This window comes from Aplidium turbinatum, chromosome 14 (genome assembly GCF_918807975.1).
Source record: "Aplidium turbinatum chromosome 14, kaAplTurb1.1, whole genome shotgun sequence".
Classification (NCBI taxonomy): Eukaryota; Metazoa; Chordata; class Ascidiacea; order Aplousobranchia; family Polyclinidae; genus Aplidium; species Aplidium turbinatum.
The window spans coordinates 18,215,950-18,241,295 of NC_137485.1; the positions used below are offsets into that span (position 1 = coordinate 18,215,950).

The following is a 25,346-nucleotide window of genomic DNA, read 5'->3' on the forward strand; positions in this document are numbered from 1 at the left end:
AACTTGCAAAGTGAAATCATTTAAGTTTAAGAGTTTCAAGATAGGTTCGGCATGGCAGAGATTGCGGGTTGGTATTTGGCAAGCCTTTCCCTGCTAAAACACCTTCATCAACAATTGAAAATCTTTTTTTAGAGGAAATCCTGTTTTTAACCAAAAACGTTTGTAAGAGATGAAAGTTTTTTTTTAGAGGCACACCTTGTGCAGCTTTGGATGACAAAATTGGGGCGGTGTTGGGAAAAATCCATTGGGTGGAATCTGGCAACACTGTATGGATTCATTTTTATCAGTATTCATTGATTAAACAGAAATTTACAAAGTGGTTGCGTAAGCTTGTACAGGCTACAGTACAGGCATATTGAGAGTAAAAACATTAGCTAAAAACACCTGTATAAATTGTTAGCTACGTAGCTTATTTTTTTGCAAGATCTTGTTGATGCGGAACAGCCTAGCCAAATGTCTCCCTATAACAAATAGGAAGTCCAGTAAATTTTGTGTTTCTTAGGCCGAGCCTACAATAAGCCAAATAATAAATGTACAGTATTTATTTTTACTTCAAACGATTTTTCTATAATACTTGTTTGACATACGGTACGGTACTAATCTTTTGGCCTGTCTTGTGGTCAGGCTGTTTTGTTGAACCTACTATGCTATCAGGCCATCACAAAAAATAATAGTAATGCTTGTTTTTATATAGCGCTGTATCCATCACAGAATGCATTGCTCCTCAGTGCTTGACAAAGCAGACAGTGTCAATGCAGCCGCAACTGAGTACATTATTACTCGAATTCATTTCGTTGCTCAGTGCCAAGCAGGAAGTAGGTTCAGTACGGTACCATTTTTAAAAAGTCTTTGGTATGACCTGACAGTGTGTCGAATCCATGCCTATCATCTCAGAGGCGGACGCACTGAGCCGGTGGTGTGGTTACAACAATATGTTAAATACAATTGACTTCATTACTTGAAAAGACCTTAGGCTTAACAACTTACGGTACCGGTTGTTCACAATAAAATTAGTTCTTATTTGAATTATATGCAAGTGAATAAACAACCTGTAATCTTTTTTCAGTTGTATCAACAATTGTATAGGTATAGTAACTTATGTGAACTGGGAATCCCAGCCAGAATCAAACTATCGACCACCAATGTTCGACGTTGAAATATTGGTAAATCTTACATTTTTAATAACATGCTATAATGGTACATTGCATGAATTTTAGAAGTCACTGTTATCACTGTTTAGTTCAAAATTACAATTAATATTGCTCAAAAATTGTGCTAAACTAGCCTATTATTTTAAACAAAAATTTGTAATAAATTGCCGCACTATTTTTGCTTTGAATCATTCAATGATTGCTTTTGAAGTACCGGACACCGGTATGTTCATTATGTTGTAATGTTACTTATATACACTTAATTTTTATTTTCAGCAAAAGGCTTCAAGAGTGTTGGCGGCATTCCCACTTGTTGTTCAGGTTTTTGGAGATATTTTCACTGCTCGTTGTGACGCACAACACTTGCCTTAGAATATTTTCTTGGTAAGACCATGATTTACTAACACTAGCAGTTAAAATGCAGATGTATGTAATTTAAATATCCCACTGTGGTTTACTGGTCTATTTATTATAATTAGCCTACATGATTTATGTCACCTCTATTGAAAATTAATGCAAAGGTAAAGAAATTAAAGGAAAATTGATAAAAAAATTGACTGTATTCTTTATTGCCACAATCTGATGAGTACACTCTCTCAAGACTATCTTTTTCATTTGAAATGTTGTGGTGGTGAGGTATTATTTTTATTAGTAGATTCCAATGTACTTGAGTAACTTTTTCGTGCTTATAGTTTTGCAGAGTTCAGGTTAGATGACAGGGGATGCTAGCCTTGTTTATATCTACAGACTGTTTAAAATAAATTTGAAACATTGTAAATTTTATATTAAGATTGAAATATATAAATATGCTAGTGGATTAGCATGAAATTGTATTGCGAGTCGTTTTTCAGATGCTTTGTTACTGCAGTTATCTGTAGCTCACATTGGTATGCAATGCATACTAATCCAAACACACTTTTTCCTTGGTTTTCACCTTTACGATTTAATAATACTCTGTCAAGTTCGTACAATGTTTCAGACAAATATTAGATTAACATTATCAAAACATTAGGGAACTGTACATGGTTTGATTTAACTCTACAAGGTTAATTTGATTGGCAAGTGTGATAAAGTAGAAGACAAGGACTGCTCTCACCTTTCATGCTACTTAATGTGTAAAAACATTGCATGGCTGGTAGCTGTCTAGCATGTAAGGAAAGAGCACTTTGTATCTAATACCGGTATGAGTAATTGTGTATACTGGTCATTATTGATTTCTCTGTGTAGTGCGTTTTTGTTGAGCAAGACAATCACAAGTTCATTAAGTGTCTGTTGTTGTTTTTTTATAAAATCTGTGGAGTGGCATCAAGCAATTTATTGCTGCATTTTTCTTCTTCTAAAGTACTGTAGGTTTGCATGCTGTTGAATTACTTTCCTTGTATAGGTTGGCTCATTGTTCTCATAGGTTTGCATTGCAACTTTTTGTTTTTAAAATATTGTTAAACTCTTTTGGTGTTGTACGAAATTCAGTGCTTTGTCAGATGGGAAATCTGTTTTGTATGTGTTGGACATTGACCATAAACATTAAACATGTTAAATACGCCAGTGTTATTTTATTTTTTTCACTTAACATGATCACAATAAATTGTTTAGGGTTAAATGGATATGTAACTTTGTGCAGAGAAGTTTTCTGTTCGAGATAATGACGATTTGAGATCAAAATGATAGAATTTGGTTGTAGGTAACTTACAACTTGAGAAAGTAGGCCTACCTAATAAAGAAGTGCAATAGGGTTAAATCAAGTTGGATTTTTTTCTGTAATTAAGATTTTGTGATTTAGAAATTCAAATAACAAGTCCAACATTAATTGAATTGAAAGCCAAGTTATGTAAACTTAACAAAGAATTCCAAAACAAACCTTCGTTACTAAACTGTTCATCAAATCTTATGACTGTACTGATGATCCAATAGGATGCATGGAGTGATAAAATATTTTAAAAAAGTAGGCAGTATTAATTTCACACTAAATCGGATTAATCAATTTTATTAAATACAGTAGAGGTTTTGCCACACAAGTGTGGCTTCATCAGTATGGTCTTATTCAAATAGAATATTACCAGTGTACTTTCTTCAACAAAGCATGTTCATTTATTATAATTTTGACTAGAGCTTTCAAACAAGGAGAATTTTTTTATATAAAATGTCTTTGTTTTGAATTCAACAATTTTGTAGGAGATTCATAACAAAACAAAAAACATGATAATCTCAGTATGAAGAAAGTTAATAAAATTTAAAGTAGTGTGTCTTTAAGCGAGAGTAATTCAAAGCGAACTTTATTTGATCAAAGTGAAAAAGCACATAATTTTTAAAACTACGGTAACCAAAACTCTTCTGGAAAAATAATTTCAAACAAAATCAATACAAAATAATTTTGAGTTTGTCAAGAGGAGATAATGAGGTGCGCAAAATGTTGTGTACTCAATCTTGTCATCTGAGTTACAAAAAATAGCATCCCAAGATGGGGTTTTCCCAAGATCCCAATCCCTGGTTCTGTCCCTTGTGCTTTCATTTGATTCATGAACGTTCTTCGTGTGTATCATCAACAAACATTTGATCTCATGAGCGTGAAGTCATTATTTGCTTGCCCTTGCAACTTTACAACTTGAGAGTTTGTCAATGTCTGACATATTTACATCTTTATGTTTTCAGGTCAACCGATGGGGTGAAGCTGCTTTCTGTGGTTCATAGCGGGGCTGTTTAAGCTAAAAAAGAAAATTCAATAATCTTCACACAGCTAATTTCATTTTTGAGAAGAGTGCAACTTCGAAGTGTCTGATTGGTAAGATTTTTTCAATGTGAAGTTTGATTTAAATTATGTTAACATTAACAATACTGTAGCTAATTTGCCAAGAAAGCTGAGGGTTTTATCTAAGACGGACCTCTAAACACACAATATCACTTATTGCCGGACCAACCTCACATACATCCACTGTATTTTCAATATACTTGACTAGATTGTTATCATTCTGTTGTTGCAGATTTTTGCATTTGCTGATATTTTTCTTCAAGAATCGCTTACCATTTATTACCATGGCTCGAATGAATAGACCAGCTCCTGTGGAAGTGCGCTACAAGGCGCTAAGATTTCTAATCACACACAATCCCACCAATTCAACATTGGAAAAATTTCTAGAGGTATTTATTTGCTGTTGTACAGCAATTTGTAGCATAAATTGCACAGGAAATGGCTGATTGGATGGTCGTGTATGGTATATGCAGCAGGCCTATATTGTGTTTCATCATCGTACTTTAAAATCAATGAAGTCTGTAAGAGGATTAGATCGTGTTAGGTTGGTCAATAAGATTCCAGTCCCAAAATTTCACTAAATTAACCATTTGTTTGGATTGTGGTAAGCAATGTTTGCAAAAACAATTCCACTCACAAGCTACTTGACCAATCAAATGGCTAGAGTGTAGTTTTTTTAAGAGTTTACAAATTTCTGAGCTCCTTTTAACGTCTGGCGACGTTGAAACGAGGCAAAAAAAGCAACTTAAATTGTTAACTAGATAAAGGTAGTTATGTTTTGTCCACCGGGTTCTATTGTTTGAAATTTTCAGTTGAGTGGAAATGAAAACAAAATTTCCTTCTTTTCCTTGCACTAACATTGTCAACACGTTTCACTATTGTCGTAATGAAAATTTCTTCGGTCGAATGAGTCATTCAGTAGTTAAACATGTTTGCTTTGGCATGCGCTGGGTTGTGGATTTCGGCCTCCTACGAAGAGGTTGCGCCACTTGGTACGAGCATGTCGCAATCGTCCGGCGCAAGAAAACACGTGCGTTGTTGATGCTGAAAGCTTTATTTAGAAATTACAACACTGGTCAGTGATCGCATATGATTTCAATGATGTCAATTTCGTTGATTTTTGGTTTCAACGTGCTGTAGCTGTATGTGTAATTAAGGTTTTAAATTTCATTAAAAATAATGGCACCCTAGAAGGAAAACGCAGCCTAGTATAAGCTTGTAATACACAAGATACTACGATGGCGTGAATATAGTAATGGTTGATATGAAAGATATGTTTACTTGAAGTGCTTGCCACTAATTAAGTGGACTTAATGTTTGTAATGACAACGAAACGACTGAACGGTGCGTTGGGGTGTGGAGACGTGTGTTTTCAAAGGCTTTGAGATCATCAACAACCGTCAGCGTTTTACCCGCTGGTATTTAATGAAAACGAGTATGCCGTAGTTTTAAATTTGATCTAATTTTATGCTTCAGTTTATCGACAAGTTAATCGTTAACAAGCTTTCCAAATTGTTTTTAACCTAAATTTATACCGCAAAAGACTACGTATGTTTGTGGTAAAGCATATTCGAAACTGAACCACCTTGAGTTCATCCTCTCTGCAGTATCACATCCGCTAAGCTTCATGTATGTTTGTGGGTTGCTGTTTGTTTAACATGGTGAACGGCGAGACAAATGCGGTGCAAACTGGTTTTATCTTGTGCTGTTCTGGTTTGCCTTCCACGTCATTTGTTTATCGGTGCTTCTTGTGCGCTCAGCTGTGTTACGCGGAATCATCACACGCGTAGGCTACAGTTCAGCAAGTCATTTTCCAGCGCGTCACTTTAGCTTTTTACATGTATTTAACGTATTTCGTTGATTTAAGTCGCTACGCGATTGCGAAAGAGTTTGCTCTGTCACTCCAACGTAAGCATCGGTTGTGACATTTAACAAGTTAAACTATCGCAATATGATATCAGAACTAAGTCGATGTAAGTCAACAGATAATATGCTTGACAGTGAAGTGATGCTCAAAATACGAAAGTTGGTAAATATCTACCTAGAAAAAAATTACCTAAGTAAATATTCCTTGGAAAAAATCCCACCTAATAAATATCGCTCCAGATAAATTGAAGCCATATAGTTGGGAGAAATTTATGAAGCTGATGTTTACCGATTACTAAATTACGTATTCTTGCTGGGTTAGCTTTTGTATATAGCCGTTTTTAAATCTGACCAGGCGTTCCAACCATTTCACTGTTAGCATTCTTTTTAGTTGTGAACACCTGTTTTACATATATTTTGAGTGCTTTCAGCGTTGGCATAAAATCGATAAAACGACAGTGAACAGAACTCGCATTTCATCTGCATTCTTTTGTAAATATATATGAAACAGCTGTTTCTGTTTTTGTTCGAAGGCAACAAATAAAGGAATTTTGTTTCTAAATTTAAGCAATTCGGTTCGTGATTCGCTCGACACGAAACTTGTGAGAATCTCAGAACGCAGAGGGAAGCGAAAGCAGAATCACGCTTCTTCACATTTTTTTTTTTTGCTTTTGTTTTGAAGCAAACCTTTTACCAAAAACAAATTTGTTTCAAACAGGCCGATTCGGCATCCATTGGAAATACCAAGATTTTAAGCAAATGTTGCTCCTGGCCTATGCTCGAATTCTTCATTAGTTGCGCAACCAGAAAGAATTCAACACCACTGATTTAACAGCTGATGTCATTTTCTTCGGCTGTGTGTGTGTGATCTCTTTGTGTTACACAATACTTTTCCAGTACACACACACACTGTGAATGTGAAAGCACCTGTTAGAATTATTCAGCACTGCACTGTCCCATGAAAAACCCCGACTTGTAGATTACCTTGTTTTGTGATGACTTCCTGTTTCATTGATTCATCGAATGAGCGACATTGGTAGACAGTGTATTTACCTTATGACCGACAAAAACGATGGTATTTGTTGCATCGATGTGGGTGACCATTGAGTCTTTGCATTTGCTTTGTTTTTAAAAAACCGATGATCTTTCTATTGATTGCGCTGTATTCAGTGAATTGTTTCAAGATATTGTTGCCACTGCTGCGCCTGCCAATCGACAGCCTACTTGAACCTTGAACGCGCTGTTGTTGTTTTCTCACTTTTGTTCTCTGCTTTTAGAGTGCTTTTGTAGAGAATGTATTTGTGCGTCCAACGACGTTTAATAAACACAAACGTTGCATTTTTACTACTTGTTGTCAAAGAGCTTGCCTACACCTGATATAGATTGTTGAAACACCGTACTAACCTTTACAACAGTAATGAAAAATTAATCTTCATTTTACTCAATAAACTATTGTCTAAATAACATACGTTCTCCTGGCGCAAGCTAAGCTGAACTATCACAAGGTGTATAAGGTGATTCTGCTTTTATTCCGACGTTTTGTCAATCAGACACGACTGACTTCTTCTGGGTGCTAGATCAGGTAGTGACTCCCTTTCTAGCATGGCAAAACAAGGGACCATGTTGTTTTAAATCAACTAAACATGCAAAATGAATTTCAATTTCTAAACAGTCTAGTTTGTAAAATAACTTGAGTACGGTACTACGACTGCTATCATAGCCATTTAACTTGCTTCGAAGAGAAATTCACTGACCAGTTGATATTGAATCTTAAGCCCTAATGCTGTTTGAAACTGATCTTCAAATTCGTTTGATTGGCCAGTTCTTGAAAAAATACTCGCAGTTTAGGTCGACTCGATTTGATTGCACTGAGCTTAACTAGCGCATACGGAAAAAACCAGCGTCGTGTTTGAAAGTTGAAACATATATTTTGCACCTAACTGCTCGCCTATCAGAGTAAGCTGTTTGTTAAACGTCTAGCGACATTGAGTCGATGTGTTTCAGCTTTTTCACCAGCGAACGCTCGTTCACAATCAAGCAACAACGTCATTTTATTTTTAGATATTGAACCACTATGGTGCAGACACTGTGGTAAGAGTGTGTGATTCGACTTATGACAAGGAGCGCCTTACAACCAAAGGTATTCAAGTTATGGTGAGTATGTTTGCATGTCAAAAACCAAAATAATCGCTTGCAATGCAATATTTGACTATTTTTTTAGAACTCTAACATGACTTATGGCTACATTAGAAAAGGGTCTGCTACTATTAGGTGAGTCCGATTCGGTGAGTTCCTAACCTCTAACCCTTAACCCTAAAACGGCAATGATAATTAGGCTACGGTACCCGATAATTTAAAAAAAAATGAAAAAAGTCCCCCGTTAAGGGATCGAACTCACCGAATCGGACTCACCGAAACGGGCCATTCCGTTAGAAAAAGAAGGCTCATGGCCATGGGGTTGCTTCTTGTTTGATGTATGTTTTATTGCCACATTAGATCCTCGCTGAATCTTTCTTGCTCATGTAAATATGTTGCAATACAATTTTTAGGACTGGGCGTTTGACGATGGTGCAGCTCCTCCTAAGGATGTTGTAGAAGATTGGCTCCGTCTTCTGAAGGCTCACATCAAGCAAAGTCCGGATGCCTGCATCGCAGTGCATTGTGTGGCTGGATTAGGAAGGTACTTGTTTATTGTACCGCTATCTTCGCATTGCTTTAACTTAGGTCAGTTTTAATGTTAGGGTAACGTAAAGACGATTTTGCTTTCAAGAGCCAAATCCTACAAAAGCATTGATGCTTAGGGGACACCTCTAATGAAATCCCAATATTTGCTGATGGCTGAGAAGCTTGCCTCAGATAAGCTAACTATTATGGGAACCCCCACATACCATATATTTCTGAAAAGGGCATGAAAAGACACATCTGAATATGCAAGTCTCATGAAATAAAAGTTGAATTTGATGCAATGAGCTTCCTTCAAACACAGACAATATTTCAATAATTATCTTTTGACATGCTAATACAAAATACTGTTTCTCACTACCAGCACCATATAGCAACAAGAAATGTTATGAAATGCTAGATCTACCTTATATGCAAATACCTATTAGAGCTTTTTTCTCTAAAATGTCGCTTTCCTAAAAAAAAACAAATTTTTTGAAAGTTACTTGTGTGCGAATATATTTATACACATTTTTTTCAATAAAATGGTCAAGAAATAAAATTTAAAAAAAAGCTCTCATAGGTTGATGCAATACCATTGTACCAGCATGCATTCCAATTTTTAGCCAATTCGGACAAGAAATAAACAAATGAGTTTGTTTAAATAAACATTTACTGCAAAAAAATGTCATTTTGAGTAAAACGCGTTTAAAGTTATAGTTTGCAAATACAAGGCAAATCGTGCATTTTCAGCTAGGCCATTGTTACTGTTACTACTGCCTTTGAAATGCTAGGATACAGGAAATTTGTAACTGCTGAAGCATGACCAAAACAACAGCTACAAATACCACAAATATATAAAACCAGAAAGGGCTTTTCTGTTGCTACTATTAGTATATTTTCGGCATATCATATCATCGTTCTGGCATATTTTAAACTTTTGGGTCGCGTGGTAGCTCCACTAGTTCTAAAATTTAACAGGGAATGAATTGGAATTGTGGAGAAACTGCCATATATTCAGAATCCTGATGAAATTCTCTATCTTTTCAGTCCAAAATATACTTTTCTTCAAAGCATTTTTTTTTCATTAGAGGTGTCCCAGGTAACGTAAAGACGATTTTGCTTTCAAGAGCCAAATCCTACAAAAGCATCGATGCTTTTCTTGTAGTTTTGACATTAGTTTGTGTTTAGTCAGCGTAAATTCATGCCGGTCTTTCATCTCAACGGTTCATCGAAAAGAAATCTTATTATCTTTCATCATGTTGCGTTTGAAATGCACAAAGTTAATCGTTTTCCATTGCTTCAATGTGTAATGACCATAAAATCAAGATCATTGCTGGAATGTGACACGTATTGATCGCGGTCTTATTGCAACGCTGCGAGTATTAAGTAGTTTGACCTTATCATGGTTGTTTGAATGAAGGCATCAGCTGGAATGATTGCGCTAATATTCTTCCAACCACAACAAGCTGTCTATTGCGACAACCTTCCGTTAGTTTCTTACTGAGCCCTATTCATATTCTTTAGCTGAGCGCAATCTTTATTGATTTTTCGATGTTAAATGAGCCTCTTAATTTTTTTTTTTTTTTATTATTGGAAAGTAATGAGAAGGTAGACGAGGTTTCTCCATGATATCTTAAACCGCGTTTGATGAGACTTTGTGAATACTGGCGTGACTACCTAGAGATGAGACTTGATTTGTCACATTTTGCAGACTTTTGTAGATTTTCCGACTATTGCTGCCATAATATAATTGAAAATTTCCGAAAATCATACTTTCCCACCTACACAATCGAGTGTAGCAGTCACTGAGTAGTGAAAAATAGAGAACATCTGAGTTTTTACAAAGTTTCAGTCAGACTGCTACGTGCAGTCTGGAAAATGTGACAGATCTGCCCATGCGTTTGTTGGGTTAAGTCGAGGTGGCCAATGGCCATGTCACAGAGCAATCCAGAAAATGCCTGAATAAAGAGCATCGAAACTTTGAATTTCCTGATAAATAATGTCACGTTAAACATTATGTCTTATACTGGTGGCTTGGTGACTGCCTTCCTCAACTATTCACGGAAGTTACTGGCCATTCACAATGACGCGGTTGCACTGGTTAATTTCTACAAGCCGAACCTTTACTTCGCAGTCTGGATTTAAAACGTTCGCTACCGTGATGAACTAAAATAATAAACCTTAGTTTTGTGGAAAAGGTGAAGCGACCATCACTTGTGCGAGAACAAGTCAATCTATTCAGCCAATGACATTTGATGCGATTATCTGTTGAAAGGTTGATAGCTTGCAATAGACCCACACAGAAAGAGAGAGATCAAACAAGCATCGCAATAAGCTTGTAGAAAGCGACCTTCTACACAAGGCCGCAACATTTGTTTTTCAACACTTGCGCAATGTGACACTGAACATACCCGTGCTCGTGCCTAATCAGCAGCTCATAACGTGTAACTTTCTTTGAAGCAATGAAACGACTCTTTAAACCCAACTGCCCTCGAGATGAAAGCACTTAAAGCTGTTTTGAAAGTTTGTGTGTTTTGTGTACTGGGTTAGGATAAGTCAAGCTTCAATGGAGCTTCTGCGTGTGAACAGTTGCACTACTACAAATTATTGTAATTAGTCTTCTTCGACAGGGCACCTGTGCTAGTTGCTGTTGCTCTTATGGAGTCCGGTATGAGATATGAGGATGCTGTCGAGTTCATACGAGAGTAAGTATTCGCTTTGGTAATTGTATACTTCCATCTGGCAAATCAGTTTCTTTTTACGCTGATTCAACGTTTGTAGATAAGACTTTGACCAGCCATTAAATTTGTTCTTTTATTCATTAATTCAAAGTCTGTAGTCTGCAGACTTTGAATCAATGTATAACAGGAAAAATTTAGTGGCTGGTTAGGTTTTGTCTGAGTAGCGAAAAACTTGAAGCTGTCGACAAAGGCTTGGTAATGCTGTCGTTGTTACTTGCAATAAACTACTTGATTCCATGTCTAATCAAAATATCTTTAATGTCAATTTTCTATTGTGCTTGCTTTGGCCAGGCCATTCTTTCAAGCGTTTCTCTAACGACAACCTATTTTTTTAGGAAACGAAAAGGGGCGATCAATACCAAGCAACTTCAATATCTTCAAAACTATCGCCCGAAACACTGCCTTGGCTCCAAAGACAAACATACTTGCTCCGTCATGTGAACTTCATTGTAACACTATCACAGATGAATAACTAACTGTGCGGTACATCCTCCTGGTACTCAAGTGAAGAGAGGCCTTAAAGTGTCTGCTTGTAGGTTTTAATTTGCCATAATCTGAGACGCAGCCTTTTTGCCTGCTGCAGTGGTCGAAAGGTGAAAAACTGCAAGACTCAAAGCTTATTCAAGATGAGCATTTTACTTGAGGTGAAAGCACCAAACAAACGGAATTGTTTTATAATTATTGTCGTGCCGAGTGCATCTATTCATTATTACGACGACATGCGAAAGAAATGGAATGCTTTGCTCAGACCACTCGGTTGTGACAGTTTTATATGCGCGTTTGTAATTTCCTCCTGTGGTTGCTGGCGCGTTCTTTTCTCGAAGCGGCCTCAGCTAATCGTTTTAAAGTTAAAGTAAAACATGTCTTCATTTTAAGCACCCACGGATTAATCTTCGTAAGTCATGAATATTTGTCAATGATCAAGCTTGTGATTTTAGAGTTGTTATAGATTTTCTGTTTCGCATTGAATCGTTACCAATACTTTGAAGTGTCAAAATTTTACCACTAAACATGTCGAATCAGTGAACAATTATTGAATGAAATGGCTACGTGATGTTTGCCTATTTGTAATAAGCTCCACAAGTTTACCACCAATCAGACTGTATCAAAAATGATGCATTACATCTTTACCGATTTCCCTGCGACAGCACAATATTGTTTTTATTTGGTGTTTGCATTGTTTCTTAACGCATTAAAGTTATATATTTCTGTCTGCCCCTGTCACACTGCAGAACCTGAAATGCATTTGTTGAGCTCCATGATTGCATCACAATCGAATCGCAACTGTGTCTAACGATCACCAACTCAAACTTGTACGCTTTCTCGTCAATTTTGTAGGCGCACTTTAATATTGTGATGGCTTGCGTAGGGATCAGACATGTATGCCTGGTACTCTACCTTATCAAACAGAAAGTCTGTGGCTTTATTTCACCGCTGAGTTGGTTGTTTTATTTCGTGCACCCCCGTCTTTATGGGAACTCCCTCTTGTGCTTTCCGTAACAAAGATGTTAGCTGGGGGCCATAGACTCTACAGTCTACAATGACGTCAGCGTGTGGTCTGTGTTACATTGTGACGATCAGGAAACTTTCTTTTTGTGGCTTTTAACGTGTTTGCATGCAAGAGACTGCAGATTTGATATAACTTGCAAATCAATCTTTTATGTCACCATAACAGCAAGTACCGAAGGCTGTCAATGAACGGAACCACTTTTTAAGCTGGCAAATGTCTGGTCTTACATTGAATTGTTTAATCGGACACTTGTCACAAAGCCCAGATCACGTTAGTTTTATGTAAAATAAAGTCAGTTTTACTTTTTTTTAGTTAAACATTGATTTTTAAATCAAATGTAACGGTATTTCCCGTTTCAAGTTCAATAGTAATGAAGTCTAAATGTACAAAAGCTCTTGTTTCAGCTGCGTATTTTTCTCACCAACCTTATCCGACTCTGTTAAATTTGCTGCTGGATCAAATTCATTAGTTTGACTTTCTCGCTTATGGCTATCTCCTAACACAACTCGGTTTGATTCACTGTGTTAAGTTAGGACTTGATGCATTGAGATTTATTCGAAGTGCAAAATACGTGCCATCCAATCTTCATGCGATATACCGAAAACTTTGAACCGAAATGCTACTTCACACCGATAGCTAATGTATTTTATATCCCATGTTACTGCGACACTGATGATGAAATTTGTAGGTTTACATCATGTACTATTTACTCGGTGTTTGCAGCTGTGTTGTTGTCTCATGAATGACACGACGGTGATGTTTTCTGCCTTTCAAACACTGTCGAGTTTGGACGGATTGTTTTTGAAAACAATTGCTTGAAATTTAGAGTGTTTTTTTTGCTTTTGAATTGAATTTTAATCAATACTTTTTAAGTGTTGCTATCTCACATATATGACAAATACAAGTATCGCTATCTCACCTAGCGCAATGCATTTTTGTATCCATTCAGCTTCTGTAGAAAAGACTGATATGCCAACTGGAAACAAAGTATCGCTGCTTCTCTGGCAAATTCCATGAGAGGGTCGGCATCACCCTTGTGGATCCGCAGACGTTGAATCAATGTAAAAATGACAAATTTTGCTGTCTAGAATCACATTACTTTATTGTACAAAGTAGATAGTTGAAGCCTGAATTAGTACTCAATAGAAACTCGTAGACCCCATCGATAGGAAACACTGGCCCACCAGTTGAAAACGTCTGATGTTGCTTAATCATTACACCTGTCATCTGAAAATAGCGATTTTGCTGAACGGCTGGCAGTTCTCTGCTGAACACCGGTTAAAAATCACTGATTTGAAGCGACATACTGAGTGTTGCATTGATCAGGCCGACAGTCAAAATAAAAACAAATTAGGTGTCTATGAACAATAGCCAGGCCACTGTATACGTGACCACTAATGCCAGAATGCAGCGGTTCTCTGCCGAGGGTACGCGAAGCCTTTTCAGGGGTCCGTGAAAGTTTGCACCATGATTGATAAATCACAACATTTAAATTTTGGTTGTGCTTTATTTGTGTTACAGTGATGCTCATTCTGTGCGTCGCTTGAAATTTCAAAGGACATCGCACAAAGATTCGGTTTTTTCGGATTCCGAATCAACTGCGATTTGACCTGATATTAAACTTAGCCTAATTATTACTTGAAAAGACAACAAAAAATACACTTTTATTAAATGTTTATCCTTAAAACACGTCGTTTTCAAGTGATATTTATAATATTAAATTTATAATATTATAGATAAATAAACTGTTTAGGACTTCACTGACGATTTGACTGTAGGTTAATGCAAGATAGAGTCATTTCAGATCTTTCGTTTTAGCTGGAAAATCACACATTGCTTTTTTACTATTCTTTGCAAGTGTGATTTTAACCTTTCAGAAATGAAGCAATCTCTTTAAAAAGAATCGTGACGTTGGACTCTGAAATGAGTTCAACTTCAATAATTCTCGGTCTTCTTCCACATGACCGTCAGGGCTGTGTAGGTAGGCTACAGTACAATCTTTCCAAAAGAGCTTTTGCTTAGGAAGCAATTTTTGGCTTCCGAATTTTGTTTCTAAATTGGTCTTCGTACTGGAGCAGGTAGGTGGGAGACTTTGAGTGATGGAATCAGATAAAAATACTTTTCACATTGTGTCTGAAAACCCAGGTTTCCTGATTGTAAAATCTGGGTTTCGGGTAGCAAAAACGGCCAAAAAAACGGGTTTTGGGTAAACAGGGTTGGAAACACTGCAAACGATTCGCTGGTGTTGGATAGCATTAGTCGACAAACTCTATGAACACAATATGAAGGTTTCATGGCCTGGTGGACCACCCTTGACTCACCTGTGCGTAGCTTGTGACACTTTTTTGATTCGTGCCAGAGTTCCAGATACTGATAGCTAGCCTACCGTTGTCATTTTCTACAGTAATGAGTTGCCCATAAAATAGGATTTTTCAAATTTGGTCAAGTAGCCTATGGCCACATTTAATCAGGCCTATACTATAGTGTGACCACTTATTATCAAATTGAGCCATAAACTTAGCCGTTTTTAGTTTTTTTTTAATATATTAAAGAAAGATAGAAATGTGTTCAATTTTATTTTTAATATCACCGTGGGCCTAGTGTAATCTCAGCATAGCCTACTTCCTTTTGTTTCTGAAAAGTTTTGCACTGATTTTCATCGAGAACGCATTACACTAAAACACAGCATTATTTTATCTCTTTCTGCAGTGATAGCCTACAGACCACATGACCGTAGGGGTAGCCAGGGAGGGGCCATGGCCCCTCCCAAATTTTCAAAGTTTGAATTCCGAAGTTGAGCTTTTTGTTAAAAATATAATAAAATTTGTAGAAAACTATATCGTTTTTCAAGACATCTGGCAATTAACACCACCCAGAACTTGTTTTAGACACACAGAAAGACACCAATAAATTTTGTAAAAACAAATAAATGAAGTATATTTTTAAGTCACATTCCGGCTTTGCGTGAAGAGCCTGATTACTTCTCTGCAGAGCGTTTTCGACCATGACCACAACGACCTGAAAGTTTTGCTGAACATAATAATAGGCTACAAAGAAGCATGGTACTCGGACTACAAGAGCTAACAATGCACAGAATAGTGCAGGTACAAGTTTACCGTGCTAACGTCTGTGCTGAATCGGTTTCCCAGTATTTCCAACGTTCGGTATATGTCACATACATCGACGGATTGGGTAACTCTCTTCGGGAACGATTCAGTGACAACCCTTCATTTTTTGTGTTGTTATCCATCCTTTCACCAAACAAACCAACCAAGCTAGATGAGATCGAGCATGTGTATTCTTTGGATAACCTTGACAGCGAAGTAATTCATTGGAAGTCTTCTCTGACTTCTCAAGTCAACCAGGAAAGTTTACAAGAACTTTTTCTGAGTGCTAAATATTATCCAAGCGTGCACAGTGCAATCCAAGTCATCCTGGTCTTGCCAACAACAACAGTTGAGGCTGAAAAGTCTTTTTTATGCATGAAGAGGATCAAGACCTGGCTACTTTTAACAATGACTTCCGATCGCCTCTCAGATTTGTGTATGCTTCATTGACATCGCAAAAGGATCAATGAGGAAAAGATCAATCCAGTTGTTACAAAATGGCGTTTAATAAATTGTTTTTGCTTTATGTTTAAAATTACTTTTTGAATCTCTCAGAAAGTCGATTTTATATTAACAAGGCCAGGGAATGATTTTAAACCATCCTCCTTTTGCTGTATATTTGGATGGTTTTTGTTAAAAATGTTGATGGGTTTCACCAGACAATTTTTTTTCTGCGCTTTTAACGTATTATGTATTAATGTTTGTGCTGGACGTTCTGAAACGTGGTTACGGTGTCTAATTTGGTTTGCATCTTTTTCCATAACTCTTTTTATATGGACTGTGCGTCTGAATTGAACAACCAATTAATTTGCAAAAGCTAGCTGCTTACTTTGCCTACTAATCAACCCTAATAAGTTTTTGTGCCTATAGGCTTCTACATTAGGTGACGGAGTCTTAAAACAAACACTTTGTATTTCCCTTGAACTCATCAAATATTTGCCTCCCAACCCAAATTTTTTTTTCTGGTTACGCCACTGCCAGTGATTGGCATTATCGGCGATAATTTACCGGCGATAATTATCGGCGATGAATTTTTATCGCTTATCGTTATCGCTCAATTATTTTTTCAGTTATCGTTTATCGTTATCGCCAAAAGCAATATTTGATTATCGCCGATAATCGCCGATAAATTTTATTTCGGATCAACACACAAGTGGAAAAACCATGAAAAGTAATATTTTTACTAGCCACCTAGTTAATGAAACTAAAATTGAAACCAGTTCTTCTTCAGTGCCTGAAGTGTGTGTGCACAGGTAGTTGTCAGGGGAGGGAGTACGCCCCCCCTGCAGCGACGGCCCTGACAACACAATAATATTTAGAGTTGCAAATTGCAATGAAATGCATGCAACAGTTCTCTTGTTGTTTTGCTGCAATCGGCAATCGCAAGTGAATTTTACAATTAAAATGTAAGCGCACAGGTGCACATGCTTCCTTTGAAGCAAAGCGAAAGAAATTGGCAAGTGGTTTGTGAAAGTGTCTCAATACGAGCAGTCGCGTAGCCAGACAAAAATTGGGGGGGGGGCAAACATTTGATGAATTGAAGAGAACAACAAAGTGTTTGATTTAAGCCATCGCCACTTGATGTGCAGTGGCGTATCCTGGTGGGTTAAGCAAGGCAAGCAATGAAACTGGTGGGGGGTTAGAGCGTGCCTTAGGCACGCATATCCTAGGGGGGTCCGAGGGCATACCCCCCCGGAAAAATTTTTGAAAAATTACACTCAAATAATGGATTATAGCGATTTCTGGAAACACTTTTAGGGTAATATCTGTATGAAATTTACTAGCAGATAAACAGCTATTAACTTATTAAAGGTAGCTCTTACACACGAACGGGCAAAACTGCGGCTAAAATTAGAGAACACCAAAAATTCAGCTACACAACAACTCAATAACTACACAAAACCCAACAGAGTAAACCATTCTGAAATTGCTTCCACAAATTAGTAAAAACGTAAATCGCGTAAATTTTGCGCCATTTACGATTTGCAAAATTTATTGGTGTTTTTCTGTGTGTCTAAAACAAGTCCTTGGAGGTGTTAATAGCCAGATGTCTTGGAAAACGTAATAAATTTCTTCAAATTTTATTACATTTTCCACAAAGGGCTCAACTTCGGAATCTAAAGTTTGAAAATTTGGGGGCCATGGCCCCTTTTGCCCCCCCTGGCTACGCTTATGAATACGAGGCCGCTTTCAAGTAAGCATTGCAGCAGAAAGAGAACTCTGATTGCAGCATCGTGCATTTTACCGCACTTTTCAAGATCAAGACTCTGGAGAGTGGGATTTTATTGCATAGCCTAAGCTTAGATTAGGGGCGTAGCAAGTTAAAAGTTGTTTCTGTTTAAAGTTAAAGAAAATTAGCCATGCAGTAGGCTAAGTATGAAGTAGATAGGCTATGTATGACCGTCGAGAAAAGATGCAAGAACAATGCAGTAGGCCTATAGCCAGGCCCGGATTTAGGGGGGGCAGAGGGTGCAGGTGCCCGGGCCCCCCGACTTTTGAAGGGCCCTCCTACGTGGAAAAAATGTGATTTTGTGTTATTTTTTTTCCTTTCAGCCTTTAAAGTTTCTGCAAAATGCTGTGCAGTGCTGGATTAATGCCCCTGTAGACGTAGAGGCGGTATTTTGCGCCGTAGGCACAAAAAATTTTTTTGCACGGGTCCCCCCCGATCTAAAGGTGCCCCGGGCCCCCCATCAGCTAAATCCGGCCCTGCCTATAGTTCAGTGCTCTCACCAGAGCGAAAAAAGTATAGAGGGGGGCACTTGCCCAAAGTGAGAGAGTACCAAAATGTTAAACTAATGAACAAGTCATAAAAAAGCCGGTCACATAATAAACGCCATAAGTTTTCGTGGGGTAACAATATTATGAATGCTGAATGGTAATTTTGCAAATCAGAGTTAACAAATAACTATATTCAACATAATAAGAAATCGGTTTACAAGGAGAGGCCACAGAGACAAAAACGTAACAAATAATAGCCTAGTGAATTTGAATGAAAAATCATTTAAAATTCAGCCAGAGAACTGGGGAAGCGCTGCAAACTCACTCAGTGGAATCCGAGGATCGGAAGCTCATTGAGTTTGTCAGAGAGTTTATGGCATTAAATGGCTAATTTTAACATTGAAAAATCCGATAATGTTGTTTCGATATAAATTTCGTTTGATTTTGCGTTTTTTGGAATTTTTTCAATTATTGCTGACTTTGGTGTAAACAGCCCTTTAAGCAGAAAGCAAATACAAAGTTTGAAATTTTTTATGGTATTTTCATTTGATTTAATTATTTTGCCTACTGCACGTAAGCGGCAGTTCTTCTTCTTCTTCTTCTTCTTCTTCGACAAGTAGCAAGCGGCAGTGTAACTCAATTGATAAAAGCATCCAACTGGTATCTGAAGGTATAATTATAAGCACGGCGGTTACCTCAGTGGTTTGATTCTGGATCAAGAGGTTGAAGATTCGATACCCACTGCCGCTGCTGCGATTCTATTCATACATAACTTACAAAAAGTTTTGTCCCTTTACAGTATATTATGTTCGATTTTTCGTCATGTTGATGAAAACAGTTCGTGCTGCATGGGATGGGGCAGCGCTAAACAAGAAAAAAAAATTATCGTTATCGGACATTATCGGCGATAATTTATCGTTATCGCTTAACTTTTTTTTGATTTATCGTTTATCGTTATCGCTTTAGGCATTTTTCGTTTATCGATTATCGTTATCGCTTAACTGAAAAATGAGTTATCGCGCCCAACACTGGCCACTGCACATAACATAACACTGTAGGCTATTCCTTTTAGTTTTTAAAAAAGACTTTTTTCCATTAATTTAGATCAGAGTGGTCCAAGATTGCGAGCATGAAGGGCCACATTACGGTTTGAAGACCGTACTTTACGGGCAGTATAAAAAAAACTGATTTTCAGCTTGTTTACGTCCCAAAACAGTGATTTTTAGCTAGTAAAGATACAATACTTAACACATCAACACCAACATTGTAAACAAAAATAATTTATGGTTTCTTTTCTTTTAGTTATTGGGGCAATTTATGCTTTAAATTCGGCGGTCGACCGACGTACGCAAGTACGGTACATAGGGTTTCATCAGCCATTCTCATCAGAACATTCTCATTTTCATCACAAAATAATATGCTACCGAACATGGAACACATCTTCAGTACAAAATCGTTTAAATTAAGTTCACTACAGCTGCCTTGTAGAAGACTCGAAGATACTAGGCTATATAGGTGAAGCGAAGGTGAGAACACCTCGGATAAGTTTTCGAAGTTCTAGTGTGCTGAAAGGCTACACCATAGGCTACTCGACAAAACAAATCTTCAAGAAACAAACAAATGAAATACTTCTATGGTTATAAATGAACTGTTTATAAATAGTAGGCTACCTTAAATTTTAAAACAAGCCTTCCGCACAAATCCAATTTTAATTTGTGTGTACGTACATCTTGATAAAAAAAAGCATTATTGCACCACAAGTGTCCAAAATAAGATTATATTTGTCAAAATTATCTGGGGGGCAAGTCTCCCACAGCTCCTATCACACTTTACTTTTTCGGACATTAAGTTCTGCAATGTCCATTTATCTTATAAATTTTGGTTTGTTAACACTTCAGTTCTTGGTCCTTCCCTTCCAAGTTTTTTTCAGTTTCGCTACTGCACTGTCGAAATATTTAGCATTTTTTTCCAAAAAATCTTACAATTAGAACTTTGTTGGAATGAAAATGCTGTATGTGAATTTTTTCCTTACATTTAAGAAGTTTGCGACCATAAGCAAACGTTTTCTTCTCCTTTTTTTAAGAACCATTGCTAAACATAGCGGCCGACTGGTGGATTTCGGGAGAAGGGCAAGATGGTGCTTACACGGTGTTGCTCATAATAGTTAATCTACCTATTGGCCTGCATTTTGAAGACGTAGGCCTACGACATATTTAAGGGTGTGGCTAATTCAATGCACTTATGTAAAACTGAGTGTATTTTAACACCTATTGATGCAGGCAGGGTTTGGGGCCGCACAAAAGCTGTAGGCTACGTGGACAGCGTACCATGGTTTGAACCACCTAATTTGGATGAACCACATATAGATTTCGATTTCGTTTCGAACAGCCACGATAAGAAACTCATTTTGCTGAAAATGCTCTTGTAGGCCTATTGCAAAAGCACAAAACCATCTGTCGGTAATACTGTAAACTGTGTTGGATGACAATCATGCAAAATAAACAATTAACAAGATTCTTTCCCGTTGTAGAAACTGTGGTAGCCTAATATTTTCTTGCAGTTTGGAAACTGTGCAGAATTTAGGTTCCTTAAACGTTAGCCTACTTAGTCTAGGTTGCGAACGTTTTGCTGTTGTATTTACACATAAACGACGAATGCAACATTTAAAGTATTCGAGCCTCCATTTAAAGCAGGGGTTTCCAACCTTTTTTACACCGTGGCCCCCTTTGAAAATTTTGAAAAATCAATGGCCCCCTATTTTTTTCAACCTTTTTAAAAAAAAATAAAAACGTTATTTTAATTAAAAAGCTTGTGTATATAATAACCGGTACTAGTATTTTTATTAAATTTTATTTTATTTTTTTGTTATATAGTGTTAGATTGGCCTTAGAAATGATAAATTAAAAAAATTATCATTTTTCAAATTTTTCCATGGTCCCCTTGAAAAAGGCTCATGGCCCACTAGGAAGCCATGGCCTCCAGGTTGGGAACCCCTGATTTAAAGTATGATAACCTACAGGCACAGCTAGAAGAAGGTTACAGAGATGATGATTCTTCTGTATCAAACAGCCTTATATTCAAACCAGATAGAGTTTGCAATGTTGTTGGACGATGGCTCTTTTTGCAATTTTTTTGCAATAGCAAGTTTGTGTCTTTTCCTTGCTGTTTTGCACGTGATCGATAGTAGATTTAAAATGTAGGCTGTTTGTTTCGTCACAGCTTATCGAGCTTTGAGTTGTGAATTAACTGAGTGATTTCTTCCGGAAAAATGTTGGTTTCCGATAACCTTGGGATATCGTAAACATCCTTTTCTTGACGTTCGAAATAATCACTTTGCAAACCGCATAAAGAAGGCCTTGGTGAGTCGTATACAAATTCAAGCTCACTTGATGTGCTTTCAACTGGGCTATGCAATCCAGACATAGCTTTTAACTTTGCTTTTGCTGCTATCATTTCCAACCGGTTTTGCATATTGGACGTGTCACTGCCGGAAGCATACGCACACTGTACAAAGATATCTGGAGCAGAAGGTCTAGGCTTTTTATAGCGACTCATTCCGCCTAAATTTCCTGCACTAATATTTTTTTTCAAAGGGCGATCGGTAGGTCTTGGCTTGATGTGGTCAACTTTGTGTTGAAAATTCTTCTTCTGCTCTGACAGAGAAGAAATGCAACTCCGGGGTTCATTGCCGTGCAGAAATGTATGTGATTGTGCTGTGTTTTCAAATCCTGGGTTCGGAATTGGTTTCTTGAAATGCTTCTTCAAAGTCTCGCTTGAAACATCATTCGCAGAGACATAGCTTTGGTTCGTGGATTGAACGTCGTCAGGAATAGCCATTGACAAATAACCATCACCCTCCGTAAATGAAAGTCGTTCGCTGCCATGATTTGTTGAATCGTCCATTGCAGACGTTTTTTCTTCCACCACACTTGAACCTTTGTTTGTTATTTGTGATTCCATGGAAGTATAGGTCGCAACTGGCAAATTGTACAAGGCCTGTTGTTTTTCATCGGAGACACAATTGACGCGCGCTTCATTCATGGAAGGGAAGATGAATTTTGTTTTGTTTTTCGTCAAAGTGTCGTCATCAATCGTTGCATACGTAGGCTGAACAAAATCTTTCCCAGTCAATTGCGATTTAATTGATTCATAGTCGTTGGATATTTCGCTTTCACTGAGTGTGGAGCTTGGCACCGGGAATGGAGGTCTCAGGTGGTGAAATGAGGCTTGTTTGTCGACTAATCTTTCGCATTCTTGGCTTTTCTGTGGGCATAAAACTTTTTTATCTTCTTGAGGTGGAGGTCTCACTGCAAAATCGATATACGTTTCCGCAAGCTGGCTCAACCGCTGTTCTTTTTTGCTCTGTAATGTAAATGTAATTTAATGTAATTACATGTAATTCACTCAACCTTAAAACACGTAAATTGGATTCAAATGCTAGAATGATATTATTTTGGTTTAACATGTACCCAAATTATGGCAATCAAACTGTGGCATAAAGATGAATGTAATAAGTCGTATGAAAGTGTATGCCTAAAGGCGTAAAGAACGTAAGATAAAAACTTTTTAACGTCGATGGCTTAACAAACTACATTATAGTTTATGAACACTCCAACAATTCATTTAGCCTACCGAGTTTTGTTGAAGATTGCATGGGCGAAGAAAATTCTCTTGAGACTTTCTCACTGTTACATTACTGCTTTTGCAATCTCCTCTCGAATTCACTTTTTTATTTCGAATGATTTCTTCCGGTCCACCATTTTTTGCTTTGTTGGATGATTTATATTTGGGTAGAGACAAGGTCATACCTTTGGTATACGTTCTCATCTCTACTGCCGGTGGCTGAAAGCAACAAGATCCATACGTTAATGATTGGTTTAAGATAATTTTAGTCATGCATATTGAACACATTTTTATGCAAAATAATTGAACTCTTTTCCTCGGTTGTCACATCGGTAAGATTTTTTACAAATGTTTTACATTATACAGTAGTCTAACTAAAGCAGACTAAAGCTAAGTTTCATGTTTTTTGCAAATATTTATTAATCCCATTACCATTTGAAAACCAGAGAATGTCATGAATACATAAAGGTTTGAAAATGAATAAGTAATTCTTACTTGAGCTGAATCTCTCCTCGTTTGATTGTATTGTCTCCGCTTGAGCACAATTTGCACCAGCTTGATTGTAACAAACATTCCAACAAAGGCAAACAGACACAAACCGGCAATCATGAAAATATTTGAGCCACTGCTTTCTTCAACAATAGGTTTTTGAAGGTTTTCGTTTGGTTTGGATTGAATTAAAGAAGGGTCCGAATTTTTTGTGCCGTCTGTGGAAGGATATTCTTAATTTTTCATTTGAAAGTAGTTTACATTGGTTGTACTGTGCTGTAGTAGCGGGCCTAGAAAACAATTTTTGGGAGCACCAAAGTTTCTATGAAGCAAAATATTTCTGAGAAAAATGTTCATTTTATAAGTTGAAGTCCCAAGAAAAAAATGATTTAGTAAATATAGAATCGAGTCTATAGGGCTTGACCAAGAAACGTTTAAAAAAGTAGGTGTCGATTTTTGTCCTTTTTTGTGTATTATTTTGTGACCAAATAACTTTTTTTACATATATAAATATATTTTACTTATTTATTTTGCACACTTTGTATGTGACCAAATTCATTAAATTAACAATAAATTTCTCTGTAGAAGATGAAGTTGCAAGGTTTAATTTAAAATTAATGTTAAATTTTAAACATGTTTTTACGGCCATAGAAGGATTTCAATATTTTATTTGTTGAAAAAAATTTTTGTTTAATCTTCGTGAAATTTCAAAATTTCGTCTGAGGTGTCTCTATATCCTCGTGTAACAAGTCTCTTCTCATATTTCTATTGATACTGGATAGTGCAAAATGTTAATTTAACTGCCAACTGGTTATTTCACTTTGGAAAATTGCAGTATTTGTCATAGTTTTTAAGTAGCCGTGGCAGCCGTGGCCGAGTGGTTAGCGCGTTGGGCTCGCAGTCGAGAGCCTGCATGTTCGACTCCAGCCACCCGCACTTGCTGTTGTTTCTCTGGGCAAGAAACTTAACGATAATTGCCTCTACCTAGTGATCGATTTCGAGTAATGGGTAGTACCAAATTTAAATCATACGTAGAGTAGACAACCGGAAACAGACATTGCCGTCGGCTGCAGCGTGGGTCAGGTGTATGTCGGAAAGCGTACACCGATGCATAGCGCTCAAGTCCGCTTTCCCGCAATGCAGGATAAAGATAAACAAACAAACAAAAAATAGATAGAGCTTCGGTAGAGAGTTTGTCTTGTTGAACCATAGGCATACGAAGCCGAGTAACGTGATCAAGTTTAACATCTTCAAGTTTATTACATATAGAAACACAAAACTACGCAACAAATTAAGTATCGAACGTTTTCGACATCACAAGATGTCCTCTTCAGGAATAATATACATACAACTTAACTACATCTGAATAAAATACAATGGTTAACTAAATCTATAAACAGGAAAAGACAAGTAGAGCATACAAAAATGTTTGCCCCTTCAACCAACACTGATAACATTCAATGCCACTGATTAAGTTAATTGAATTTGATTGAGCGAGGGTAAAAATTTTGAAAAAATGCAGAAACATTGCATACGTTTGCTCTATTTTCTTTTGGGGGGGCGGAGGGCACCTGACCAAGTGCCTCCTGTCGATCCGCTACTGCTACTGTGTATTGTTTGATAATACGTTTAGTTTATTTTTTTGTTCGAGTGCAAAATGTAACTCCAATACAAAGCTAGTTTACGTATTCTATGTTGTTGTACAATATAGGCTACATCATAAAATAATGC

The 25,346-nt window shown here is 37.1% G+C and overlaps 2 protein-coding genes across 2 annotated transcripts; one reads left to right on the top strand and one right to left on the bottom strand.

Annotated features, from left to right (window-relative positions):
- The first annotated feature begins 1,064 nt into the window (after positions 1-1,064).
- Positions 1,065-13,596, top strand: LOC145783181 (protein tyrosine phosphatase type IVA 3-like). Its single transcript, XM_082594980.1, has 8 exons — positions 1,065-1,163; positions 1,428-1,535; positions 3,801-3,930; positions 4,130-4,286; positions 7,825-7,917; positions 8,313-8,443; positions 11,058-11,132; positions 11,504-13,596. The coding sequence occupies exons 4-8, from the start codon at positions 4,182-4,184 to the stop codon at positions 11,607-11,609; spliced, it is 510 nt and encodes a 169-aa protein (XP_082451106.1). The 5' UTR covers positions 1,065-1,163; positions 1,428-1,535; positions 3,801-3,930; positions 4,130-4,181; the 3' UTR covers positions 11,610-13,596.
- Positions 13,597-20,963: 7,367 nt separating this feature from the next.
- On the bottom strand, positions 20,964-23,699 carry LOC145782955 (uncharacterized). The gene is made up of 3 exons (XM_082594714.1): positions 23,622-23,699; positions 23,136-23,345; positions 20,964-22,865 (listed from the first exon to the last, which is right to left on the bottom strand). Exons 1-3 carry the CDS (start codon positions 23,697-23,699, stop codon positions 21,717-21,719), a joined length of 1,437 nt encoding a protein of 478 aa, XP_082450840.1. The 3' UTR covers positions 20,964-21,716.
- Positions 23,700-25,346: the final 1,647 nt, after the last annotated feature.